This window comes from Bombus terrestris, chromosome 8 (genome assembly GCF_910591885.1).
Source record: "Bombus terrestris chromosome 8, iyBomTerr1.2, whole genome shotgun sequence".
NCBI lineage: Eukaryota > Metazoa > Arthropoda > Insecta > Hymenoptera > Apidae > Bombus > Bombus terrestris.
Window position 1 is genome coordinate 9,839,786 of NC_063276.1, and position 23,873 is coordinate 9,863,658.

The following is a 23,873-nucleotide window of genomic DNA, read 5'->3' on the forward strand; positions in this document are numbered from 1 at the left end:
CGTACACACGCACATGTACATTCGCCTGAACGTGCTTGTGTACGTGATCTATCGGGTCAGGTGTACGACTAGACGACCGTACACGATTATAGTCACACTCTATGCATTATAAATCGCAGATGCCCGGATAGATAAAGATCCATCCCTCTACACTTTGTATTTGTGATTGCACGGATAGAGATAATTGCGATTGATCGAAAAGTATTCGCCCACCCGAGTTATTTTACACTCAGTTCTTAAAGTGTAGTTTTTCGTTTTACGATCTTACTTTACTTTTATTATTGGACTATCTATTGGATTATCGTTGTGGACTAGAATAACAGGTACCTTTTAGAAACGAAGCGGCAACGTATCCCCAGGATAAGATAAACTAAACGCGATATATCAAAAATAAGAGTAACACGTAACAGTACTGATAACTAACCGGCCCTCGGCTGTGATTAAGTCTATTTCAAATTTTCCTTCTCCGATAGAATTCTGTTAGATCTCCCTCCTCGCTGTTTCCTAATTTCAGATAAAACATATTGATAACTTTTACGATCAACTATAAACGCGAGAAACAAGAAAAAATATTCTCAATTTTCCCTTACATCTTCGCCGTCTAACGTATAAATGTAGAAAAGTCGTAGGAGTGTTGCGACGAGCATTACTTGCCTAATTCGGTCGATCGAACGGTACTATTGTTTTCTTTTTTCTTTTTTTTCTTCCACGGTCTTCCGCCAACTGGCACTCGCGATATTCCTCCCAGAGTTTTCTCCCTCGGTTTGTGTATCCAGCACCCATGTTATTGGATCAATACGTGCAGGGTTAGGTTCCATTTAATCCGCAGGGGGTGCCCTCGACAGACGGCCTATGGAAAACATCGTACCCTCCTACGTCAAACCTCCTAAACCACAAGCACTGCCATCAACGGGGCTCATTCTACATCGCACAGGCGCTTCCGTATATAAGGACGCGTCCGCGCAACTTCGAAGCGGAAAAACAACGCAATACATCTGCTTCAGAAGGGATATTTTCTGTTCGTTCTGTTTGGTTTTAGCGTCGAATTAGTTACTGCTTAACCCTTTCGAGACTAACTAGCTGGAGACTGCCAGGTTAGAATTTTTCTGCGAGCGCCGAAATCTATCGGGTTTTGCATACGCACTATGTGGAAAAAGAGCTGAAGAAAAGAATAGCGAGATGGCATGGAAGTAACTGATCAGAGCAGCCTACAACGCTCGTGAACATAAGCAAGAAAATGGAATCTGATTTCGCTCCACTCGTTTAATACAATAACAGCTACTTTAGTTTGGATATTTTATATTTAGGCATATTTGAATATTTCATTGATGGATAAGAATCCACATTGTACGCTTGAAATAGGCGCAATTAGTAGATGTGAGTCCGCTTCGACCAATAATACTCTACAATGAAAATTGCGTGTGAGATTGAGGCGAGTTCAATCCATTAGGATAAGAAATGAATTTGCATTCGTCCTACTCCGCTTCTTTTCAACTCTGCGCGATAGTATTCCATTAAAAATGAGAGCGCACGCTTATCGTACTTTTAAAATTACAGTTTGCGTTAATTTTTAGCTTATCATACTCTGCGCTATCGTTAAAAAAAAGGAGAATTCGTCCGCAAAGAATTAAGAATCGAGAATCCTGGCATTTTGGAAACAAGTGAAATAGCGAAGCGCGAGAAAATCGTTCTCTTCCTGGAGATATTAGAAGAACGATCGTGGCAACCTCGCCTTGAGGTCACGGGGATGGATAAAGCGAAACGAGCAATCAGAGAACATCTACTCTTTCCTTCAACCCAGATCCCAACGATCGTTTGATCGTCTCACCGTTAAACGCCCCCATCAAACGCGATTTCTGTCCTCACGATTTCAACAATTTTCTCTTCCACCTAATCCTGCCCTTTTCTTTTTAGTCTTCCTAATGGTCTCCTAGTCGCCTGTCCCTGTTGATCAGTTCAATCGCAGGTTCCTTTTCGAATCTTGTCAAACGTCTACGTATATCGGTAACGATATCGCGGACGAGTTGAAACGGGAGGAAAGTCGTTTGCGTGTTTGAAAGGCGAGTCGAAGCTGCTTCGCGGCATCGCTGGCTGGTTTCTCGATCTAGGCCAGCCTTGTTACCCGAACAGCCCATCAACTCCATCGGTTTCGCGTACTAACGAGCAGCTCTACACCGAGCGCGAGTTTCCGTTCGTCGTGCTGGAAATTCCGCGTGCTTCCAACGTGCTCCAACTATCGCGAGGAAGGAAAGAAAAGCTGGAAATCATGCTTCCTCCGATCATTCTTTCTTTCACATGTCTCCCGTCATTCGTCGATGCAATTAATCCTCCATCTTCATACGTTATAACGAGGTCTGTTTCTATCCATAATTTTAATGTCTTTTTTTTCTTTGGTAGAGATTTTCTTGAAACGTTAAAATTCAAGATAGATCTATATCCGTTTCAAGAACGTATCGTTCCTTCCTTTTTCTCATCTTTTACGTAACCTGCGTGTTACCCGGTGGATTTGTGTAAGGTTGTGTGTAAAATTGGATTGTTACTTGATGGTTATTAATCCGCACCCAGCCAGTCCAATTATGAAAAAGCTTTCGTCACGATCGGAGTAGAGTATTCCGGTAGCAATAAAGTATCGCAGGAAAAGGACGCAGAACGTGTGACTCGTTGTTAAAGAACGCGTAGTCTAGAGGGTCGCCGTTTCGTGCAATCGGGCTATCGCGTTTTCTCGTTTGTTTGAGGCGGGCGTGGTCCTGTTTGTATTTAATTAATCACCTTACCACGATATCATATGGCGAAAACTGCTATACCAATTTTTTTCCTCCATAATCGATCGAAATAAGCTCGCCGGGACGTAAAAATTCGTGATCGCGGAAACTGATCATACTGGAATTCGTAAATATCAATTAGCCTATGTTACGTAGAATGAAATTACAGAAAATGATAACGAAGTGTTTCAAACGGGAATGCGATATTAAAAACTTATTTACCTCTGGAAGGGAGAACATTCGCTTCGGATGATGTCCTTGCAATTATAGATTCAAATAGATATATATCATTAGAGTACGTACAAAAAGAATTGTCAAATATTGAACATGTGGGAAGATAAAAAAAAAAAAAAAAGGGAAGAAGAATGTAGAACAAGAGATAATCTATTTACGTATACAAAAATATTCACGTAAAAAAGAGGATCAAGAATTAGAATGAATAACAGTAATCGATTCTGACGTACATACCTTGCAGGCCGCTATATCGTAGCGAAAGGTAGAATAGAAAAATGGTAGAAACGTTATTGGTAGTCGGTAAAGGCGATTTCTACAATGCTCAAAACATATTGCATTACCGACGTCTCTCCTATTTCGATTTACCGAGTAAGCAAGCGTTTGAAACGTAGTTCTCGTTTCTACCACAGCTCGTTCAAAACGGAACTACGTACTCATCCTCTACGCGACGTAAGAAATAACGATACTTTGATTTGCGTATTTAAATATTGCCATCGAAAATATTTCTCTATGGTGATCTATTCCAAGATCGCGAACACGGCCACTAATTTATTAATCCTGTCTTTTTTTATCTTCTTCTTCAAGCATATCATTTCGAATTTTTTGCTAAAGTTACCATTATAAATCAATTACAAACTTTTAACGATGATCTCTTTTACAAAGAGAATTATAAAACCAAATTCTCAGCGTATAAAAAGAACACGATTCATGCAATGGTCAGTTTTCGATACAGCAAAAATATTAAAAGCAATTTCTATCAATTTTCAGATAAGTAATTACTAATCCAGATAATTGATTCTCTCATCGTCCATAAACGGAATGTATCGTGGAACTGTCTGATTAGACGCTGCCCTCGACAAGAGAATCGCATTTGCGCCATTATGCGTTACACGAGTCGTAACATACATACGTACCGTTTATAACAGACTCCTCTTCCATACGTTCGAGAAACTTCGTTAATCACGGAACTCACTTATCGTACAAAGAATCGTCTATGTCGCATCGAGGCTACTTCGCATGCAGGATTTCGTTCGGCATCTTTCATAAGATCGAAAAGGACTCATTTCCGACACGATGCGGCGTGACGTGTACAGAAATTCTGCTCAATCATTCATCTTCAACCGCGACGATCTCCCTACCCAATATTCACTCACGATCGTCCAATCCCTGTTTTTCCGACTTTTCAAATTCACCTGAAATCTTTCGTTCCCTCCGAGAGGAAACTCTCAGCGCAGCCTCGGCCAGCAATCGTCACCGTAACTTTTAAATTAGCTTCGAAAAGATATAAAATTAACGATCGTCTTAAAAATATACGTATATCCTTAAGAAAGAAAGCAAAGAAGAAACAAACGGACAACAATTAGTATTCTTAACTCGAGTGTGTAAAGTTGGCGTGTGCAATTTAGTTCCGTAACGAGTTTCATCGAAACAGATTTATCTGAATCTTTTCTGTCCGTAACCATACACCCCTGGCCATAATTGAGAAAAATTAGAGTGGCGCCAATCATCTCTAACATTGACTAACATCTAATAGATTTACCGATAAATAACCGGTTCTAGCAGTTTACCAAAACTGGTCGATCAACCGATTAATACTCGTCTTGATCGACCTTCTTCTGCTTCCTCTACTCGCGTCACGATAACTGATCGAGCTTCTTGCTGTGCGCCCCACTTGTACGCTCTCTCGTTTTCGACGATTTTATATCTACTAATCGCGGCCGAACAGCGTGCCAACTAAAACGACAAAGATTGATTTAGTTGTATTATATAGAACGGACGTCTACCATAAAAGAAACAAAATGAAGCTTAAACGATCGTGATTGATCGCGTTCGTTTATTACGGATACAATCAGATAATAGCTGTCGGCTGTAGCACGAATAAGCGGTAGAGAAGTTCACTATCTATCGCAGAATGAAAGGTGAACAGAGACGATGCGTTGACCCGAGTTATCAGCTGGTCTCGATGTTGGATACGTCTAACGGTGTCTAGCGATCTAGGTCGGTCCAGGACGAGGTATCACCTTTTCCTCGTCTTGTATTTCAACGTACGCTTCTGGTTGCTTTGCTTAACGATTATTCTACTTGGGTGCGCGATAATGGAGAAAGAAAGAAAGCGAGATAGCTTGCTGGTGAATTGTGCGAGCAACGGAGAGCAAGAATTGCAAAGGAGGAGAGCAAAAGAGGAGAGAAAGAGAGAGAAAAGAAAGGCACAGAAGGGTGAGGGTGAGAGAGAGAGAGAGAGAGAGAGACAGAGAGAGAGAGAGAGAGAGAGAGAGAGAAAGGAAAAAGGGAGTACACGAGAGAATCGATCGTCCCGTATCGTTCATATTATTGTACATACGTAGTACGCTGTTTTTGCTGAGTAAAAGTTCGCATATCGAGAAAATGCGCGGTTTTTCTAACCAAGAATCTAAAATTGCTGCACGGCAAAGCAACGAACGAATCGAGAAGGCAAAGCCGGCAGGAAGTAGCGATGGGCGTTTTATAAGACTACGAATATTCGAAGAATTTCGAACATGATTCGAATATTTGCAACTCTTCGTCTTGGAAGTCTCGATCTTCTTCAGTCTTTAAGGTCTTAAGTGTAGCTTTAGAGTAGCGCAAATTATAAAGACGAATAAAATAAATAAACGTGTTTATGACAAGTTGAACGTTCCAAACCTTCGTCAACACCTTATGTTGATGCACTATTTGGACAAAAGTATCGATTGAAGACACCAGAAAAACATTGAATACTTACCGAGCTAATGCAAAAACTACTGAAATTCTCCAAACTATCAAGATATTCCAACATATTCGAGACGTCCAAGAATTCCAAGACTTATCGAGATTTTCAAGAAATCGTATGTTTCGATACGTGTTCAACGTTCCACGTTTCTACAAACTTCGCATATGCAGATGCGATGCGATTCGAGGTGTTTTGAGATCCCATCGCTACAGGGAAGTGTAACAAGTAACAACACGGTGTATACTGCTATCGACGGTCCGTAGTCCTTTCCATTTGCCTTTCTCTCTTTACCTGATCATTGATCAGAGAGTTTTCGGTAAGTAGGGACTCACGAGAGACAATACAGCACCGGGTCCCGGTCACCGTTGGTCCGTCGTTCGTGTTCGCACCTGGTGGTCCAACGTCGGTTCACCAGGACCGGCGACCAGGATTCGTACTTGCATCCTTGAAAAAAAGAGAGACGGAACAGGGGTTCTCGGGTGAAAAGGCTCGTGCTCGGTCTCGTGTGTAGCCCGGCCCGTTGCTGCTCTGCGCCTTTGTCTGTCTCTCTAACTCATTTTCCCCTCTTTCCTCTGATCCTCTTCCCCGAGAAGAATCGTGGAAAGCCTGCGAAAATCGTCGATGCTTGTTTTCGTTGCGAAAGATAGTGTGAATAGAGACTCGAGAAAAAAGAAAAACAAAAAATGGGTACTGTGGAAGGAAAGAGATATCAAAGGGAGGCTGAAGACACGATTGGACAAAACGGTTAGGAAGAGAACAAACCCGGTCGAGAGAAGGGTATTTCGTCATTTAAACTCGTTTCTGACTATTACGCGATCTCTCGAACCGTTTGTGGACACAGCAAGATCGTTCGACTGCTCGTACAACACTAATGTTATAATATGCCTACTAACCAAAGGGATTGGGAAGAGTTGCTCGATCTTAGCGATCTCAACGACATATGGTGGTCTATGATTATATCGGTGACATGACAATTACAAAATTACAAAATTTATATAAGACAAGAAACATTTCTTTTTTTCTTTTTTTTTTTCTTTTCTTTTCTTTCTGGTGGAGAGCGGTGTTAGAAAAAACAGAGATGAATGATAAAAATCTAACGACGAGTAATAGTAACAATATAGTAATTACATCGATATATAGATATATAGATACTAAGAAAACACTACTCGATATATGACACTGAGAATTAATGAAATCGAAAAATAAAAAGGACAATCGCTCTAGTTTATGTATATGTGCGTGTATATATATATATATATATGTAGAAAGAGAGAGAGAAGCGACAAAATATAGTTTCTATGACAAATCTGCCGCACTACCAGATATATCAATAGTCTCGTCGCACTAAATTACCAGTAAGGGCTCTCGCAGGTCAAAATGAATATTTCAACTACAAGCGATATTTATATACATATATAAATGTGTGAGATATGTATATGTTACGTATACACGATCTACAGACAGCGATTATAACCCGTATAGCTTGTGATATCGTTAGATTGCTGTTACTATACAGTTATACACAAATAAACGCAATTCTGCAGCTAGTCGATCGCTATGATTAATTGCAACGCCAGCTCCCATTGCGAACTAACCTATATTATTTAACCTATGAGGAAAGAGGGTACATACGCTATCGATCGAGGAATCGGTTTATTCGTCGGCTCTTTTTAAATCCAAGCCCACGCTAATTTCAACTCAAACGCGATACATACATATATACTTCTTCTTTTAAGGTCATAATATGTATGTACGTGTGTAAACGGTTTTACGCGGTCGTGTTACATTAAACGAGCTGCTCATTTAGACACATGTTTAATCGGGACACGAGGATTATGATATTTAACGCTAGAACTACCAGAGCAATTGAAACGATTATTTCGCAATTTTGCATAGGGATTTTATTTTTCACAGTTTTACCGATCTGCCACGGAGCTTGTTTCTTACAAGCTTGGAATTTGTTTCTTACAACCAGTGAAAAACTTGTAATTAGTTTTCCAATTGTAGCTGTGCTAAATTTAGAATTTGCGACTCTATTGTCGATTCAAAATTAACGTCACAAACATCGATAAAGATTTCGCTAAATTTTGATCGATTTTTGACTAGAAATTATTCTACGATAAGAAGATTGTTTCATGAAATACCTACTGATTTACAAACTTTTGATCGGTGATTTCTAGTTCCTTTGATACAAGTTTTATACGTTAATCGTCTGTAATTTTAGCGTTACTATCATTATTTCCCTTTTAGATTGCCGATTTGCATGTAACATTTTCGCTAATATTTACACGCGAAGATAATCAGGACGTTTAATAATTGCCAGTATTCTAGTCGGCACAGTTTGCACACGCTCGTCCACAGATTAATCAAACGTGACGCGTAATATCATAACAAATCTACTCGTGAAAATCCCATAAATAAAATATAATATGAGAATAAATAATATAATACAAACGACTAAAAATATTTATTACGCTCGTCTCCAAATTAATCGTTGTTTAAATTGTTTAAAAAAGAGTGAATCGTTAATCGACGAAATAGAAAACTGAAAATTCGTTGACAACGAGCAGATCGCTTTCCCACGCTTTTCTCCGACATTGACGAATTGATACGCGGATTAAATCGAGAAACGATAGAAAAGCGGGGAAAAAAGCGGAAAACTTGAGAGGGCTCTGGATGACCCTGTTGCTTCAAGGTTGAGAGGACTGCCTCGAGAGAGGCACGAGGGCCTGCTGATGTCTCTTGAAAATGGCTACCTTATGTATAGTAGCGAATAAAGAGAAGAAGAAGAAGAAGTAGTAGTAGAAGTAGTAGTAGTAGTAGTAATAGTAGTAGTAGTAGTAGTAGAGAGAGAGAGAGAGAGAGAGAGAGAGAAAGCAACGGTATGCAAAAAAGGAGTAATGCTAAAGTAGATTAAGGGCAGTATTCATAGCAGTTACTCGGTCACGAAGATGCCAAGTGTTGCGCAGCTTCTCAGTCTCGTATGCGCGAATAACAATTAAACCTCTTAAAAGCCAAACCGATCAACTTTGCCTCTTCTAGATCTCTCAGTCTCACTGCGATTAATATTCAATATGGAAAATCGGATTATCATTACGATTAGTATTCAACGTCTCAATCAAATGAGAAATGTCTCAATTTTGATGCAAGAACAGAGATTTTATCTACGAATAGAGATATATAAAGGAGACTTATAAAATTGCTTCCTGCAAAATCAAGGTCGGTGGTATCGACACAATCGTCGCTTTCCTCTGTTGTCTCTTGATAAATCGAGGATATCGAACAATGCGCGTGCAAACCCACGTCTTCTCGGCCCACGACAGTTTCGTAGGCGTAACTGCAGTAAACCGGAACAAAAGCAAGGGAGGAAGCAAGGGAGATTCTGTCTGCCTGCTCTACCAATGTCGCAAGTAATAATAAACGATACGAAAATCAGAAATAAAATCGCATAAATCATCGATTTTTATCTAACTTTGAATCATTTGTTCGGAATACTGCGATATGGTCAAAGTCATTTTACTATTTACTTGCTCGCTCGCGTACTTTTATTAAAAATGGAAACGTTTGCTTGAAAAACGGTTCTGCCAATGGTCGAATTTGTATTTATACTATGAGATCTCTGATATCGTGTCATTCTATCGACTCTTTGGTATGGTATAAATGTTATACCATACCTGGTATGGTATAAATAAACACGTTCCCTTAAAACGACGTTGCGCGGACGATATTTGTCTGAAAGCTATTGTTTGCTATTAAATCGTTCAAGAAATGGGAGCTACATCGTATCTGTTGTGGAATTGTTTGCTGTCTGCTGTTTGGCATCCCATGGATGGAATCAATTAATTGGCATCCCTGAACGAGAAAAGAGAAAAAAGCAGAGAGAGAGAGAGAGAGAGAGAAAGAGGAAGAGAGAGAGACAAATGCGATGAAAATGTAAAGAAAGTCAAGAATCTGCAGGGACGAGTGGCAGCTATTTATTCCGCAAGATCGGAATACTTGTTTGAATTAATCGAAAATATCGGCGACATGACTTAATTAATTAAACGACAATCCTTGGCGCAGCGAGATTCTAATCGTTTTAAACGCGAGAGATCGATAAGCGAAAATGTATTTATAGTAATTCTCGATTAATCAATGAATTTTTGTCGAAGTTTATAACGCGTCGTTTGCTATTGAGCGGACCCTTCGAGCGCATAGGATGCTAATTAAGCTGTCGACGTGATTCGAGTTGTAAATTTTATAACCTGCAATGTTGGAAATTCCAACTTCTCAAAAATAGCAGATACACTGCCCGTATCGTAAACTGAGGATAATCTTATATTCTCAACATCATCGATTCGATCTGTCGACCGTGTCGTTGTTGTTGTCTACTTGTACGTCATCGAAGTACAAGCAGTGAAATATGTAGATTTTTACTTTAAGATTATTCAAATCAAATTCTTGGTCTTTCTAATGAAAACGATTTATTACTATTTCAGGCAACTGTATTAATCTTTTAATATCCTAACTATGATAATTTCCAATATGCAAAACCAAGTTACCTAACACCTCGTAAATTAAATGCTCGACTCATGTTTCTCGTTTCATTCATATGCAATGTTCCTCGTTTTGTTTTTCAAACGAAACCGATTGCAAAAAGCAGTCAATAAATCCTAGAACATTTACCACACGGATAATCGACGAGTCTCAAGTCCGACTCTGCGTTAAGCTGGCACTTCTCTGCTGCAATCGGTTGAGTTCGCGAGCATCGTCTGGCAGCCGTATCTTCCTCGTGAGAAACGTGCTCCTTCTGTCGCGAATTAACGAGCATACGTTACGCGGTCGTTGCATCGTCTTAACGAGCTGCAGCACGTGTAGGCGCGCGCCGCGAATTAACGAGCAGCCTTTCGAACGCGCCAGCCGCGTGTCTCGACGTTGATATTTCCTGCGACATTCAACGGAATCGATTCTTACGATCCAAATCGAGTTCCAATATGTTCTTCGCTCGCATCACCGCTTCCGATGCGATCCTAGCCTCTACTTGAGAAATCTGTGTCTCTCTGTCTGTCTGTCTGTCTGTCTCTCTCTCTCTCTCTCTCTCTCTTTTTCTTTCTCGTACAATATAATTCCAAGTCTCGGAGAATCGAAGAAAAACGAAGAGAAGCAAGAGGTAGATCCACCATGTGCGCGACAGCTACATCGACGAGTTGACGACGATTTGAGAACCATCTGCAGAACCGTCTCATCTGACTCTCTAGAATCAAACCCACTAGCCAGCGTCGTCTCATCCCTCGTGTTCCAGGGTGAAACGTTCTCGTTCCCTCGTCGCGTTCCATCTTCCAAGAAGCCGCGGAGCGTACGTTCCACGTACGTGCATGGAAACGCTGCGGTGGCGAACGAACCGGCATGCAAAAGGACTGCGAGCGAGCGCAGTATTGTAGATCTGTTGCTAAACTCCCCTCCCGAGCCGTTCGCGACTCCTACCCTCCAGTGGCTGCTCTTGAGAGACCAGCCAGCAAACTCCATTTCTACCACCGGCTCGAGCCACCGTCTCCCCCACTGCCACAGCCGACACCTCCCCTCGAAGGCCACCCCCAACGAACCTATCTTCCTGGTCAATAACCTCGCTGTACCGTGTGCCGTGTACCCGCGACATAATCGGCTACCATCGCGTTTCGGATCAACGTGCTTCCACATAGCACACGTGTCTCTCCTTTTCTTTTTTTTTTCTTTTTCTATTTGCACCTTCTAAATTTATTTTTGTACGCTGTATAGCAGTTCTGATTTTCTTCTTTAACGTTGGAGTATGTATCGTTCTGTTACAGTTGACGCACAACGCTTCCGGATAATAGTTCGTACTTGAATTTAGAATGCTCTGTGCTAATTTCAAGAGTTCGGTTTCCATCGATCACATTTATCGCGCGAAATATAAAATACTAGCTGAAAACTGGGTACTTTAAAGTAAATACAGCTAAACTCGTAATTAATTTTCGTTTTCTAAAACCAAACAATATCAACGCAGGGTTGAACTTCAGCTCGTAACTTTCTTTCAGTCGTTCCTCTTCCTTATTGGTCAACTTTCGTGTAGGTGCACTAAAGACGTATAGGCAAATTTAGCTCTAAGCTAACTATAGCTTTAATATCAAACAATTCTGCGTAAATTTCGAAGTAAAAGTATTCGAAGAACGGGGATCACGAGCGACGTGGAAAGAAATATAAAAATTGAGTGCCCGGATTGTTCACGCTAGGATTAAATAACGAGTTTGTATTTCTAGAGGGGATGAAAGAGGAAGCGATTGATCGACGAGTATCCGGAGCTCTTATTCTCCCGCGTTGCATCACAGTTTCGTTACTTTTTCACCCGTGTTTCCCTTTCTAGGAGGTGAGAAAAGAAACGACGACGTCGTTTTATCGAGCGTCGCCGACGCGCTACGACAACTTTTTGTTTGCTCGTCTTCGTCTATACTCGTTTCAAATGGAAATTTTAATTCGATTCGGAATTCCTTTACCTTCCGAATCTCCTTTCGTGTCTATCGCGCATCAGAGAACAAGTACGTGCGCTATCTCCGAGGACAAAAATTAACGTGATACGTATCTTCGTTCTTTAAAGACGGCCATATCTTGGTTAAATTGTATCGCGCGTCTCTGCCAACTACCGATACGACGGCAGAAATTTCTCTCACCATCCTGACTATTGATCCTCTCTCTAGCAAGCTGATAGAATTGTTACAAGCTTCCTTCCTTCGAAACGTGTTCCTGCGTTTTCCCCTCAACTGCAGCAGCGAGTATTCTACGGCTGTTGTGTTCTTCGAAATTATAACAGACCGATCCAGATTCCGTAGACGCGACAATTTCAATGAAATTTCGTAATATTGTCTGCTTTGAAAGCATACAAAAACGAACGAGGCAGAAAATTTTGTTGAGGCTATAGAAGAAATATTCTCTTAGAAATGGAACACGCGAATAAAAATAATAAGAAAAACGCGATCGGATCGATAAGAGAATTTTTCGAGGGCGAGAACGATGTTCGGCGAAGAGAGTGCCATCCATAGGGTGGCGCCATCTGTGCCGGTTGTCGGGAAACTCGTCTTAAAAATCACCCCCCTAAGATCAATACACCGTACGGGTAGACAGTAAGTCTATGGAACGCGAACGAAATGCCCCAGGAGGTTACATCTTTTAACTTTCACCGCTTTTCTTGATAATTTAGAGACATGGTGCAAGCAGAATCCGGGTACAGCGTGTGTATAATAATTTCTGGAGCACGACCATGTGCATAGTTCGAGAACTTAATTGTAAAAATTCAGATCTTTAATTGATATCTCCCTCTCCCTCCCTCCCTCCCTCCTCTCTCTCTCTCTCTCTCTCTCTCTCTCTCTCTCTCTCTCTCTCTCTCTCAGACGATCTATACCTTTCCATTTCGAAATTCGAATTGACCGATCTCCTCTGCTGAAGCAAGTATATTCTCCGACGTAGTTGGAAAATGGAATTGAAATATGTTATTAGAATTGCGATTAATAAACTGTGAATATCCACGCAGATTCAGATTATCATGACGTTTCCACTAGAGAGATTGAATCCAAATATTATAATTAACACGCTGTACTCTGGACATTCCGTACAATCCTGCGTATTACGTACATTTTCTACGTTCGATTTTTTCACGTATGCACAAACATCCGTAATCTGATTAGCTTTTCGTTCGCGTTTCGCCTAATATTCCACTGTTCGTAACAATGCCGAGCAAGGTTTCTCTGTTTACGGACGAATCGGCGGACGCAGGTGTTCGAACGATTTAGAATATTACGCGCTTTGGAAGCCATAGAAGAAAAAGGAAGGAAAAAAGGATGCATCGTAAACGAGCGAGGAAGACCCGTGAATTCGGGTCAGGCATTTGGCTTACGAGGGTAGTTTCCAAAGGTTTCCTCTCTCTTTGGAATCTCCGCTTTGCGGCTTCTAACGAGATAATTTGATTTTCAGGTTGCACAAAGCACTGTTTTCTCTCTCTCTCTCTTCCCCCTCCTGTCTCTCTCTTCCTCTCCTTCCTCTTTCCGCCCCACTCGAGATCTCTTATGTTTTCATACAAACTTTTTTCACCGCTTAATCGGCAGCAAAGTCAGTACGCGGCCGATCGATCGATCGATCACCAACTGTATCGCGAGTACGATGTATCGTTTCATTAGATCACCGCTTTCGACATGGTTCCACGTAGATTTTTAACGAATTACGGTTTTTCGATAACGAAAGTTTGAAAAACGCAGCCAACGATGGGCAAAGAAAGTTTTTAGGTAGAACACGATGGAACAGAATAGCCATTGTTTGGAGTTTCAGCGATATTCAAAATGCATTTGGAATAGATTCAAGTTACATACGTGTGCAACCTGCTACAATAACGATCGATCACCATTTGTTGGTATACTTTCTCGCGGTGTGAGCTGCGCAAATAATCGTTTTAAAATCGAGCACAGTGCAACGAGCATAATTAAACTTATCGTAGCGTCGCACGATTTAGTTTTCACCGGTAATGTTTTTTCACGCTCCAAACTCGCGTTTTATGGCATAATTCCTCGTGGAGAACACGTAGAATTTCAACTGAAATTCTACGCATTAGTCTTCTGAATTAGTCGCGTCTAATTTGCGATTTGCCAGTCCAGTTTGCGTTGAATTAAAATTAAACGGTTCACATTGTAACGTCAGACCTTAATCGCATCTCTGTGCGCGTGTTTCCATTAATTAATTCTTTATCCTAATTTCCATCGTTGCAACGTACAATGAAACTTTGTGTGATAAATGAAAGAGTCGTTTCTGTAATTTGAAAATCATTATTTAGAGGCACGACAAATAGAGAGATGGTTACATAATTTGTCGCAAATCACTTGTCCCAAAGGTAAAAGGCGACTCGGTTGGCGGCGGATTAATTCACGAAATCCCCTCCTTCGCCGCCAATTCGAACGATGGCGCCGCCATTATTTGGCATTCTTCGTCCCTGCCGCATTTAAGCCTCAGCAAAGAACAGCAGTCAGGTAAGCACAAAGAACGCGTAAGACAAAACCATCGAGGGCGAAATCCTCGCTTCGTCGGATCGTCGAAATTCTTCAAAATCGCTATATTACCTTCACATCCTCTCGCGTCGTTCTAAACAAAGTAACAGATTTTCGAATTCGAGCTATGGCAAAAATGATTCCTCCAGGCTTTCTCCGTTTTCTCGTCGTCGAAAAAAATTGTCAGGATGGCTGTTGAATTTTCAATGTATGCTTCAGCAGAGGAATGAAACTGGAATTAATTAAGGCTCGACGACTATGGACGCGCACTTGTAATTATAATTGCCGCCATGCAGACGGTGTCGCATCACTCTACGAGATCTACGATCATTAGAATCGCGAATCGAGCGTCGATCAATACGAAGAACAACTGGACCTTTCATTTCAATATCGTTGCACCGCGAATGATACTACTTCTGCAGTTGATATCAAAAGCCATCGTTCTGAAATAAAATTCTTTTCCTTTCTTATCGATCTTTATACCATGATATAATACCGTCGAATTTACTAAAAGTATTCCCTCGGTGATATTGACCACAAATGAATTTAAAAGACACACACAATTTCCTGGTGATAGAAAGTTGCACCGTCTTTCGCGCAGTTCTGGTGACTCGAGCATTTTTCCAGCGAGCATGAAACAATCATGCAGGCTGGATGATTGTTCGAGAAGCGCGTTGTGCAGCAGAACGGCGAGAAACACAGGGCATGGTTTAATATTGACAATGGCAACGACAAAGTTCCTAACGGGACTGGGGCTGAGGGTTTACAGAGGGGCGATGGCACGAAGTAAGCAGCTTATTGCGAGCGACGCAGTATGGATTTTCACCGACGTTGCTGTTTGACGTTGACTTCTATCCGATAGTTGCTGCGCAGTCGAGACATCTCTACCGAAAAACTCTTACATCGCTGGATGAAGGCTGGCATATCCGCGAAAGCTTCTTTCCTTTGTACCCTCCCGAACATCGAGACCAACTTGGTCAACTACTATACTCGTTCCTGACACTTTGCTGTCGTTTCGTTGCACGAGAGATGTTTGGATAACCGTCCACTCTGTTGCTTCGTGCATCTCCTCTTCCTTAGTTCTATCGCTTTCTCCCTTCTTTTTAACAACGATCGTCGGACGTGTATTTTAGACTACGGTTATAGCAAAAGAGTGTTTCGACGATCAGTTATTCCGATGAATATATCGGAAGAAAATAAATATGCATAGAGAATATCAAAGAATATGTAGAAAATGTTTGTAGATAAAACGATGAAAGAAATTGGACTACGATGTCGGCTCGGGATAAAAATCTAAATAAGTGACATAGAATATGAATAGGATTTCGGTTGTTGCGTTAACAGAATGTGAAAGACGAAGCGTGAGTAAGTAAAGTACAAAATAAAGAGAAAGCTACGTCAGCTCAAGGACATTTTTATACGCAAACCTTTTACACCGCTTTGATGTCTACAATCTCTATAAACATCCTTACATATCTTCCGAGACTCCTTATAGATTCTTACGCATGTATGCATACATTTTGATCTCTGGGCGTTTTGTTCGTCAAAACAGTAGTTCATCGGATCAGAACACACATCCATTGTGACCATAGCCTTATACATATGTTGTCACAAAGTGACGCCAACATAGTATAACCTTTAACATGGTTCCTTCGTTTTCAGATAATCAAACGGCACAAGTTGAAGCCGGCGATTCACTTGGACAATCGGTACCGGTTAATGAGAAACGAGCCTATGCTGGACGCGGACGGAAATGAAACCGATCAAATCGGCGAGGACGAAACTGCGCCACCTAGCCCAGAGGAAATACTCGCTATAATGGAAGAAAAGGGTCACGATTATTTTACCAAGCGTTTACCACGGTTAAAGATTACGGAATAGAAACCTTGTATCGCGTTCGAATTATTTTCTCAAATACTAATAAATAATTTCTCCTTTCGAATTTACGTTCAACTAAATGTAAACTTAAGGGGCTATTCTAGTCTACAGATTTGAAAAAATCGAAAAATTTTTTTGTTCAAATTTCCAAAGTTTAGACATTCAAGAATATGCCCTTAAAAGGATTTTTCAAAATTTCGATTACTTTATGAGTTACAGCCATTTTTGTGATGCGACATCTGCTCCGGTCCGACCGGAACAAATGAACAATAGACGGTAGACGCTGCCCGAGTACGTACGTATGAATACCCTCATAAAATCTTTATTGTATTTTATCCCTTTTTAATGTATTTGTAATTCAATAATTCAACTGTAACGATGTTTGGATTCTAAAACCCAAAATAATAACGGAAATTCGTCAATATGGACTTTTGCTCCGAAGCACATCTATGCAGGAACGCAGACAATTCAAATTTCTACTTTCCTCGTAGTACGTATTTTTAATGAAGGTTTTATACCCATATTAAAAATCTTGTGGTCAAAAAGTGTCATGGGAATCATGATTGGCCCAGAAGCTCATGCGTTCGCAATCAGGCGAGACGAAGTTCGCATCGAGCGCTCTGAACTCCGAGCTTCAGAGGCATCAAAAGAAGCCACGACTGCTCGTCCCCATAAAAGAACTTCGGAGAATGAGGATTTTGAAGTAAAGGAAGGTTTCTTGTATAGAGCAGGAATCACCGATTAAAAATATGTAAATATGCTGTACCATTCTACAAGTAAAATTGCCAGAAACTTGTCTCAAAACTTTAAACGCGTTTTTCTCGAAACTACTTTTTTCGAGTTGGCGTGCACGATATCTCAAGTTCTAATGAACCGATTTATTTGAAATTTGGTGTGAATGTTTTTTATACATTCCTCTATCGCCTCAACCACGCTCAGATCAAAATTTTTAATTTTACTATGTTTAAAAAATTCAGAATTGCCAAAAAAACATGCCAAAAAGGAAAATTTTTTTTCAAACGGTCGCCATTTTATGAAAAAATATTTTTTTTACTTCTCCAAGGTTCATGCTATAACCGCATTTATACTAATTAAGAATCCGTTCGGTTTTTTTGCTTCATATGTCCAGAAGGGTTGAAATCATGCACGGCAAGATACCGTTTTTTTGGATCCTCCACTTTGCCAGCTCATAACTTTGTGAATTTTGAGCTTTTTTCGGTTAATTTTTTATGTAATCTTAAAATATCAATAAACAAATGATAAAAAAATGGATAGTAAAAATATTTTTTGTTTCGTTTGTACAGAGCTTCAAAACCCGCCCGAATTTCATGCGTAGACTAGAATACCCCCTTAACGCATCTATTTTGTTACATCGTGGAATCCAGCTTGTTGCACAGTAGAAAAGAAAAGAAGTATAATTTTACGAGCGAAGAATGCTAAGATATCAGGTTTTATAAGTTGACGTATGACCTGGCTAGAAGGAAATAATATTTTTTTCAAGATATAGGCCAACTTTTTCCACGCGAAAGAAGCGTACACGTTGTATCCATGCGGAAGAGGACCGCGTAGCTGGTACGCCAGGTGTGTGGTAGTTTGTAGAAAGCGAGAAGCGAGCAACCCTCTTTTGATGTCCGATGGTAGCTATCCAACGTAGGTAGGCAGCTGTTGCACGTTCCACTACGAGATTATAAAGAGCTGTATCGTGAAACGATGCTTCGATGAAAATTCTCGACACTTCCAACTATGCTCCGCGTATACACAAAGACAGTAATATCCTCTCGTTTTTCGCGCTTCTCGTTACAAAGTTCCAGAGTTTCGGTATTCTATTCCGTTTCGTTATGGGAGATTCGGTCTGCTGTTGAAATTTTTTTTGCTGCATAATTCTTGCTGCGCGAATATGCATTATTCACGTCACTTCAGCATTTCTATACAGTCTCGAGAAGACTGGACAATTTTAATTTTCGTTGGAATCTGTCGATACGTTAGACGCATTAAACTTCACAAGACAGATATTTCTCGATCTACGGATCCAATAAGGGCGATTTGATAAGGAAAGAGAAAGCTAGTCAATGAATGTCAATCAAGCAATACGTATCTCGTAGACCCACGTCATTCATATTTACTTCCTTCGTAAACTCGCTTTAATCAGTTACATGGAGAAGAATCAGTTAATCCGTTGTTCGGAATTACCAATCTCTTGGACACTTTCTTTATTTAGAATTTCCTATGTTTTCACTTATCTTCGTTAAAAATAAATTACATTGTATTTACGTTTGAAAGAATCAAAACCGAAACCAATTTAATTGAAATCGACTTGTCCTTACTAATATTTAATTCTTTATTTACAGTAGCTTCTGACGATTCGTATTATGTGGAAACAAAAATTGTCACGTACCAAGCAATTAAATTCAGCAATTTCCAAACGATAATTCACGCTCGGTTCTCGAATCGAGCGTGACTAAGACAGATTAGCGGACAGCGAGAGATACGAGGCTCTATCCCGGTCGAAAATTACGTAATACGTGGAGAAATACGTTCGAATGAACATTGACCGGAATGGCGGCCTCGTCTATTCCCGATATCGATGTCCCATAGACGGGTTAAATCGTTCGCACACACCGCGAACGTTTCTAATAACCAGATAATTTCGCAACGATAATACAATCCAGACCTCAATCTATGATCTCACCCCGTTCACTGGGGTATAGCGTGCTACTTCGAATTAGTTTTGGATAATTTCCAGCACTTTGTAACTAGCATACTAACAAACGATCGTGTGCTTTATACGAATAAAACGCTCGTCGTCGCGTGCAATTTGGATAAAATCCAAAGCGTTACGCGATTTCGTCCGTTATCATTTTATTCCAAATAAGAACGCGATTATATTCCGAGTTTCCTGGTTTCTTGCACGATGCATTCTTAACGATATCGCTAGAATTCTTTTCCTCCATTAGAGAAATCGATAAGCAGGGGTAAAATACTGTTTCTTCGTTAAAAGTACAGGTATATGGGTAGGATTCTTCGGCATTAGCGGTACTAAGAAAGGTACTGGCCAACACTTCGCAAACAAGTTGGACTCTGAAACTGTGTCATTGGAAACACAACCGACCATCGCAGGACTATGGCTTAGTTCCGATATAACTAGTATATAACAGGATCTTCTATAATGACTATATGAAGGTCAGGCCAGGTGATAGTCTGTGCAAAGCGATTAAGAGAGGCTCCCTTAATGTGGCGGAAGGTAGGAAGGTAGGTAGCGACAGCTGTTACTCGTCCCTGCACGAGGCCATACATCAGAGCTATACATTAGACAGCGTGTTTGGATCGTTCAACGCGGTTCAGCAAGTGGACCCTTCCACGAGGTTGCAGCCTGGACCAGGCCTGCGTTACCTCCGACATCGTCGTCGGGGGCAGCATGTGCCTGGACAAAGAGCTCATTCAGCCACGGACAATGGCCTTGGCTGGAGAGGCCGCTGCAACAAGCCTGTCTCCTGCCTGTCCGCCTATGCCTTCTCTGTCTTCTCTGCACATGGCCTGCAATCAAGCTTTCAGGATACTATTTTTCCACTCGATCCGATGTATCGGGCAATCGTCATCGATTAATTAACACATTCACGACCATTTTGTATCGAATCGATTTCATCAGGTTGAACGCGGATTAACAACGACAATTATTCCGTATTGAATCGATTTGACCGGGTTGAATGGTAATGTGTATTGTTATAGTATAATGGTGTACAGTGAGACTATGTTAGAATATGATTTCGAGATTAGGAAAATTCAATTATGTAAGCAAATCCAAATGTTGTGATTGTGCGATGAATGTGCGAGCAAGTTTGAAGCTTCGGTATTTCACGCTTCGCACGAATGTAAATATCGTAACGGAAATAAAAATATTCGCACACCAGAGTAAGATCCAGAGCAACTTTGCGATATCTTTCTTAGAGAATAACAAATTATTAAAAGAAACAAAGAGATACTAAGGTTGCTATTTCGTATTTTCCTCGAATCGTCACGTCTGTCCTACGCGATGAAGGTTGCTAACTGCTTTCTCGATAATGCAAGTACCGTTTTTCTGTCCATTCTATTGTCTTCGTCGATCGAGGCTATAAACGAGTGACAGAATGCAAGTCTAACGGATCGAAAGTCGACAAATGAAGAAAGAGATCGAAAGATGTCAGCGAGGTTTCGCATGGACAAATAGAAAGGAAGGAAGGATAGAAAAAGAGAAGCGTTCGTGTTCCTTTTTTCCGTCCATTTCGAAAGGCCCTTTTAGCGAGCAATTTACAGGCTGATTCTCAGACCTGCTATACCATACAGCGTACAGTAACTGACGGTGCGCGAAAGCGAGAGCGAAAAGGAAAGAAAACAAATTCGCTCGCCGAAGCGGGAAAGTGAATCGACGCCACTGTTCGCGACCGAATATGCCTCGTTTATGCTCTTTCTTTCTCTTCTGCTTACCTTCTCGCGGCAAAATGTAACCTCAATCGCATGGTTGCGACAGTGTCTCACGTAGTCCAATGGTCTCTGTCTAATCTAGTAATATTATAGTTCTTAGTTGAAATGTTTTAGTAAGGTAGAAAAATAAAAGACTGAAAAACGTCGCTAATAAGAAAAATAATATCGTAACTATTCTCTCCCAGGAACTTATCTATTTCGTTTCAGATATCTTCAGTTTATCATATCTATTCTAATATCTATTTCTATTTCGATTGCTTAAGCTCCGTTGGTTTTTTCAAATGGTTTCATTAAAATTCGTAAAAGCGAAGACGCAACAGTTGCGTTTATATCCTACTAACGAGAGTCAGATAGCTAAATTTCAGATAATTAACCGTTTAAGTCCCAGGGATCATTGAAAGATAGGGCTGAAAAATCCCGAACAGCGCCATAACGCTTATTTTAACCGATTGCGAAGAGAAACAAGCGATACAATAGCGCTCGTCATATTTGTTACTTTATGGAATACATCTATATTATTATATATGTGTACTATTAGTTTATAAATATTTCAAGTTTTGTTCAATAAAAATTATTGAGAAGATAACTATGAAATGCAAAATACCGTTAGTCGTTCGTGGCGTTCAAATGTACTGGAACTTTTCGACACAAAATCTAAACAGCGCGATCGCGCTACTTGGGACTCAAACGGTTAACCTCTTAGGTACGATACGCCACTATAGTGATTTTCGTGGATGTCATCCTATATTACGACGCGCCACTATAGTTGCTCACTCTACTGACTCATTCGCTTACCGTTTGAACCATCTGATGTTTTTTATTTGTCTTGCTTCACACTTTTTTTGCCCTCACATTTTATAACAGTGTTAACAATATACAGACAACATATAGTCTTTGTTTTTGATATGCCAGTGTCAGGTATCAATTGTTGCTTTTCGTTAAAATAAATAAACCATTATTAGATGCTCTTTTTAACATGCCGATCCTTATCCTTATAATTTTTTAGAATCTTCAACCTCAAAATGTCGCTTCAAAATAGAAAATTAAGAGCAATTTGACAGACACTATCGCGCTATGAGTGTGAAAATTGTAACGTGGGTCTATGTGTCGTACTGTGCTTTAAAATATATCACACTCAATTATATTATTAATTATTAAAGTAAGTTATTAAAGTTAAAGTACATGCATCGCACTTTTAAGAAAAATTATAATTTAGTTATCAAAAACTTCGTTCCAATGTGCTTGCATGAGAAGGGCATTATCCGTCACACATTACAGTGGTGTGTATCGTTTACGCGTAATTCGTGTCAAAATTTACCCTATAGAGAAACAGCCCGGCGCAAAAACCGTACCTAAGAGGTTAAGAGGACACAACGTATGCGTGAATATCAGCAAACGTATTAAATCGCTACTTCGTTAAAACTGGAAAGAATTTGAAAAGTTTGATACGCAAAGGTAACACGCACGTGTGGTGAATCGGCTCAATTCGCGCGGACATTCCATTAGAAACAACGGCGAACTTTAATTTCCGTTGAAAAATCGCAAACTTGTTACCTCGTCCCGTTAATTAATCGCGTCCGGAACAGCAAAAACCGTTCCAATCTTTTTTCTAAACGGATTAACACTTGTTGATCGAGATACGCACGTTCCAGGCTGTCGCTGGTTTAATCGTGGCGCGTTTATCGTCACGCGAACGCACAGAACAAGCGTTTATGTTCGCTGTACAATAGTCAACGTGATTTTTAGGAGGAACATCAGCGAGTTTGATTAATACGTCTTTTCTATTCGCATTATCGCTCTCCGAATGAAAACGGTAGGAAAGTAGTCGATGTAGCAGCTATTACGGTGTCTCTCGATCGCGGTCACTATTCTTTTCATTTTCACCTCGCTACTGCTCGGAAAGAACTTTCGCTGGAGTACGTAATAAAATCCTTGCTGGTTCCCCTCTCTCTGTCGCGCTCGCTGCTAGAAGGGAGCACTTCAGAAGAGTTTATATGGCGGATCTGGTATACACCATCGGCGCGCGTCTGGCAAAAGAAAGGCATGCCACTTAAAAAGGGCGTGGTGTGCTTTCTCGTGTTCCACGGGAATAAGTACATCGCAAATACGTGTTATTCCTCTGTGAACGTTTCGACCACTGTGCGAATGCTATTCGTGGAAAAACAGTGCGATCGTGGCCCGACTACGAAAGAAAAGAGAAGTCTAACCAAATAAACTCTTTGTTTCGGTTGAAAACTACTTGAAACTCGCGGATCTTTTTTGAGCACATAACGCTACAGATACCACTGAATGAAAACTTGGGCTTATACCTACAATCACGTGCTATATCTATTATTACATTAGCGTTGCAAATATCAATGACAGTATCGTTTACTTCGACAAAATCTTTCGTCAAGTAAATATAAAAAACATGTAATAGTTGCGAATTTTTTATTGGTAACATCCAACTTATATTTTGGTAAATTTCTTCTTTTCGTTGCCTAAGTCATACCATAGATGTTTAATGATTATTCACCTCCGTAAATTTACTTATCACAGGAAAAAAGTAAATTCCAAAGATACAGTTAGAAGGTACGATTTTTCATTTATAGAATAGATCAGCATAGTTGTAAGCCTCATGTGTGACATGATAGACGAAGACGAACTCAACATCGACTGAAATCATATACATTCTTAAATAACATAACTGCCGGTCGTGCCTCGTTTGCCAGAAGAGACAGTGTCTTGGTAAACGAAGCGGTTTACGCTTAACCGCTAATTTAATTCTCATTGCACTCCACTTTCATCGCGTAA

General features: G+C 40.4%; 2 protein-coding genes across 18 annotated transcripts in view; one reads left to right on the forward strand and one right to left on the reverse strand.

Moving 5' to 3' along the window:
* The window catches only part of LOC110120235, a 51,800-nt gene extending 34,373 nt beyond the window's left edge, over positions 1–17,427 (forward strand). For 2 of the 4 annotated variants that reach the window (XR_007224924.1, XR_007224925.1), the window contains exon 2: positions 16,407–16,624. Coding sequence is in view for 2 of the 4 variants with exons in the window: in XM_048407998.1 (XP_048263955.1) it covers positions 16,407–16,625 (219 nt within the window). In the remaining 2 variants the exon portion in view is untranslated. Of the gene's footprint in view, positions 1–16,406 lie in introns of all 4 variants that reach the window. The other 2 variants (XM_048407998.1, XM_020868221.2) reach the window with 1 other exon arrangement.
* Positions 1–23,873, reverse strand: part of LOC100644427 (RNA-binding protein Musashi homolog 2) — a 122,332-nt gene that overhangs the window by 14,916 nt on the left and 83,543 nt on the right. For 2 of the 14 annotated variants that reach the window (XM_048407988.1, XM_048407989.1), the window contains exon 2: positions 6,057–6,330. The exons of 11 other annotated variants lie outside the window; for them this stretch is intronic. The gene's annotated coding sequence lies outside the window, so the exon portion shown is untranslated. The remainder of the gene's footprint in view (positions 1–6,056; positions 6,331–23,873) is intronic. One more of the 14 variants, XM_048407990.1, reaches the window with a different exon arrangement.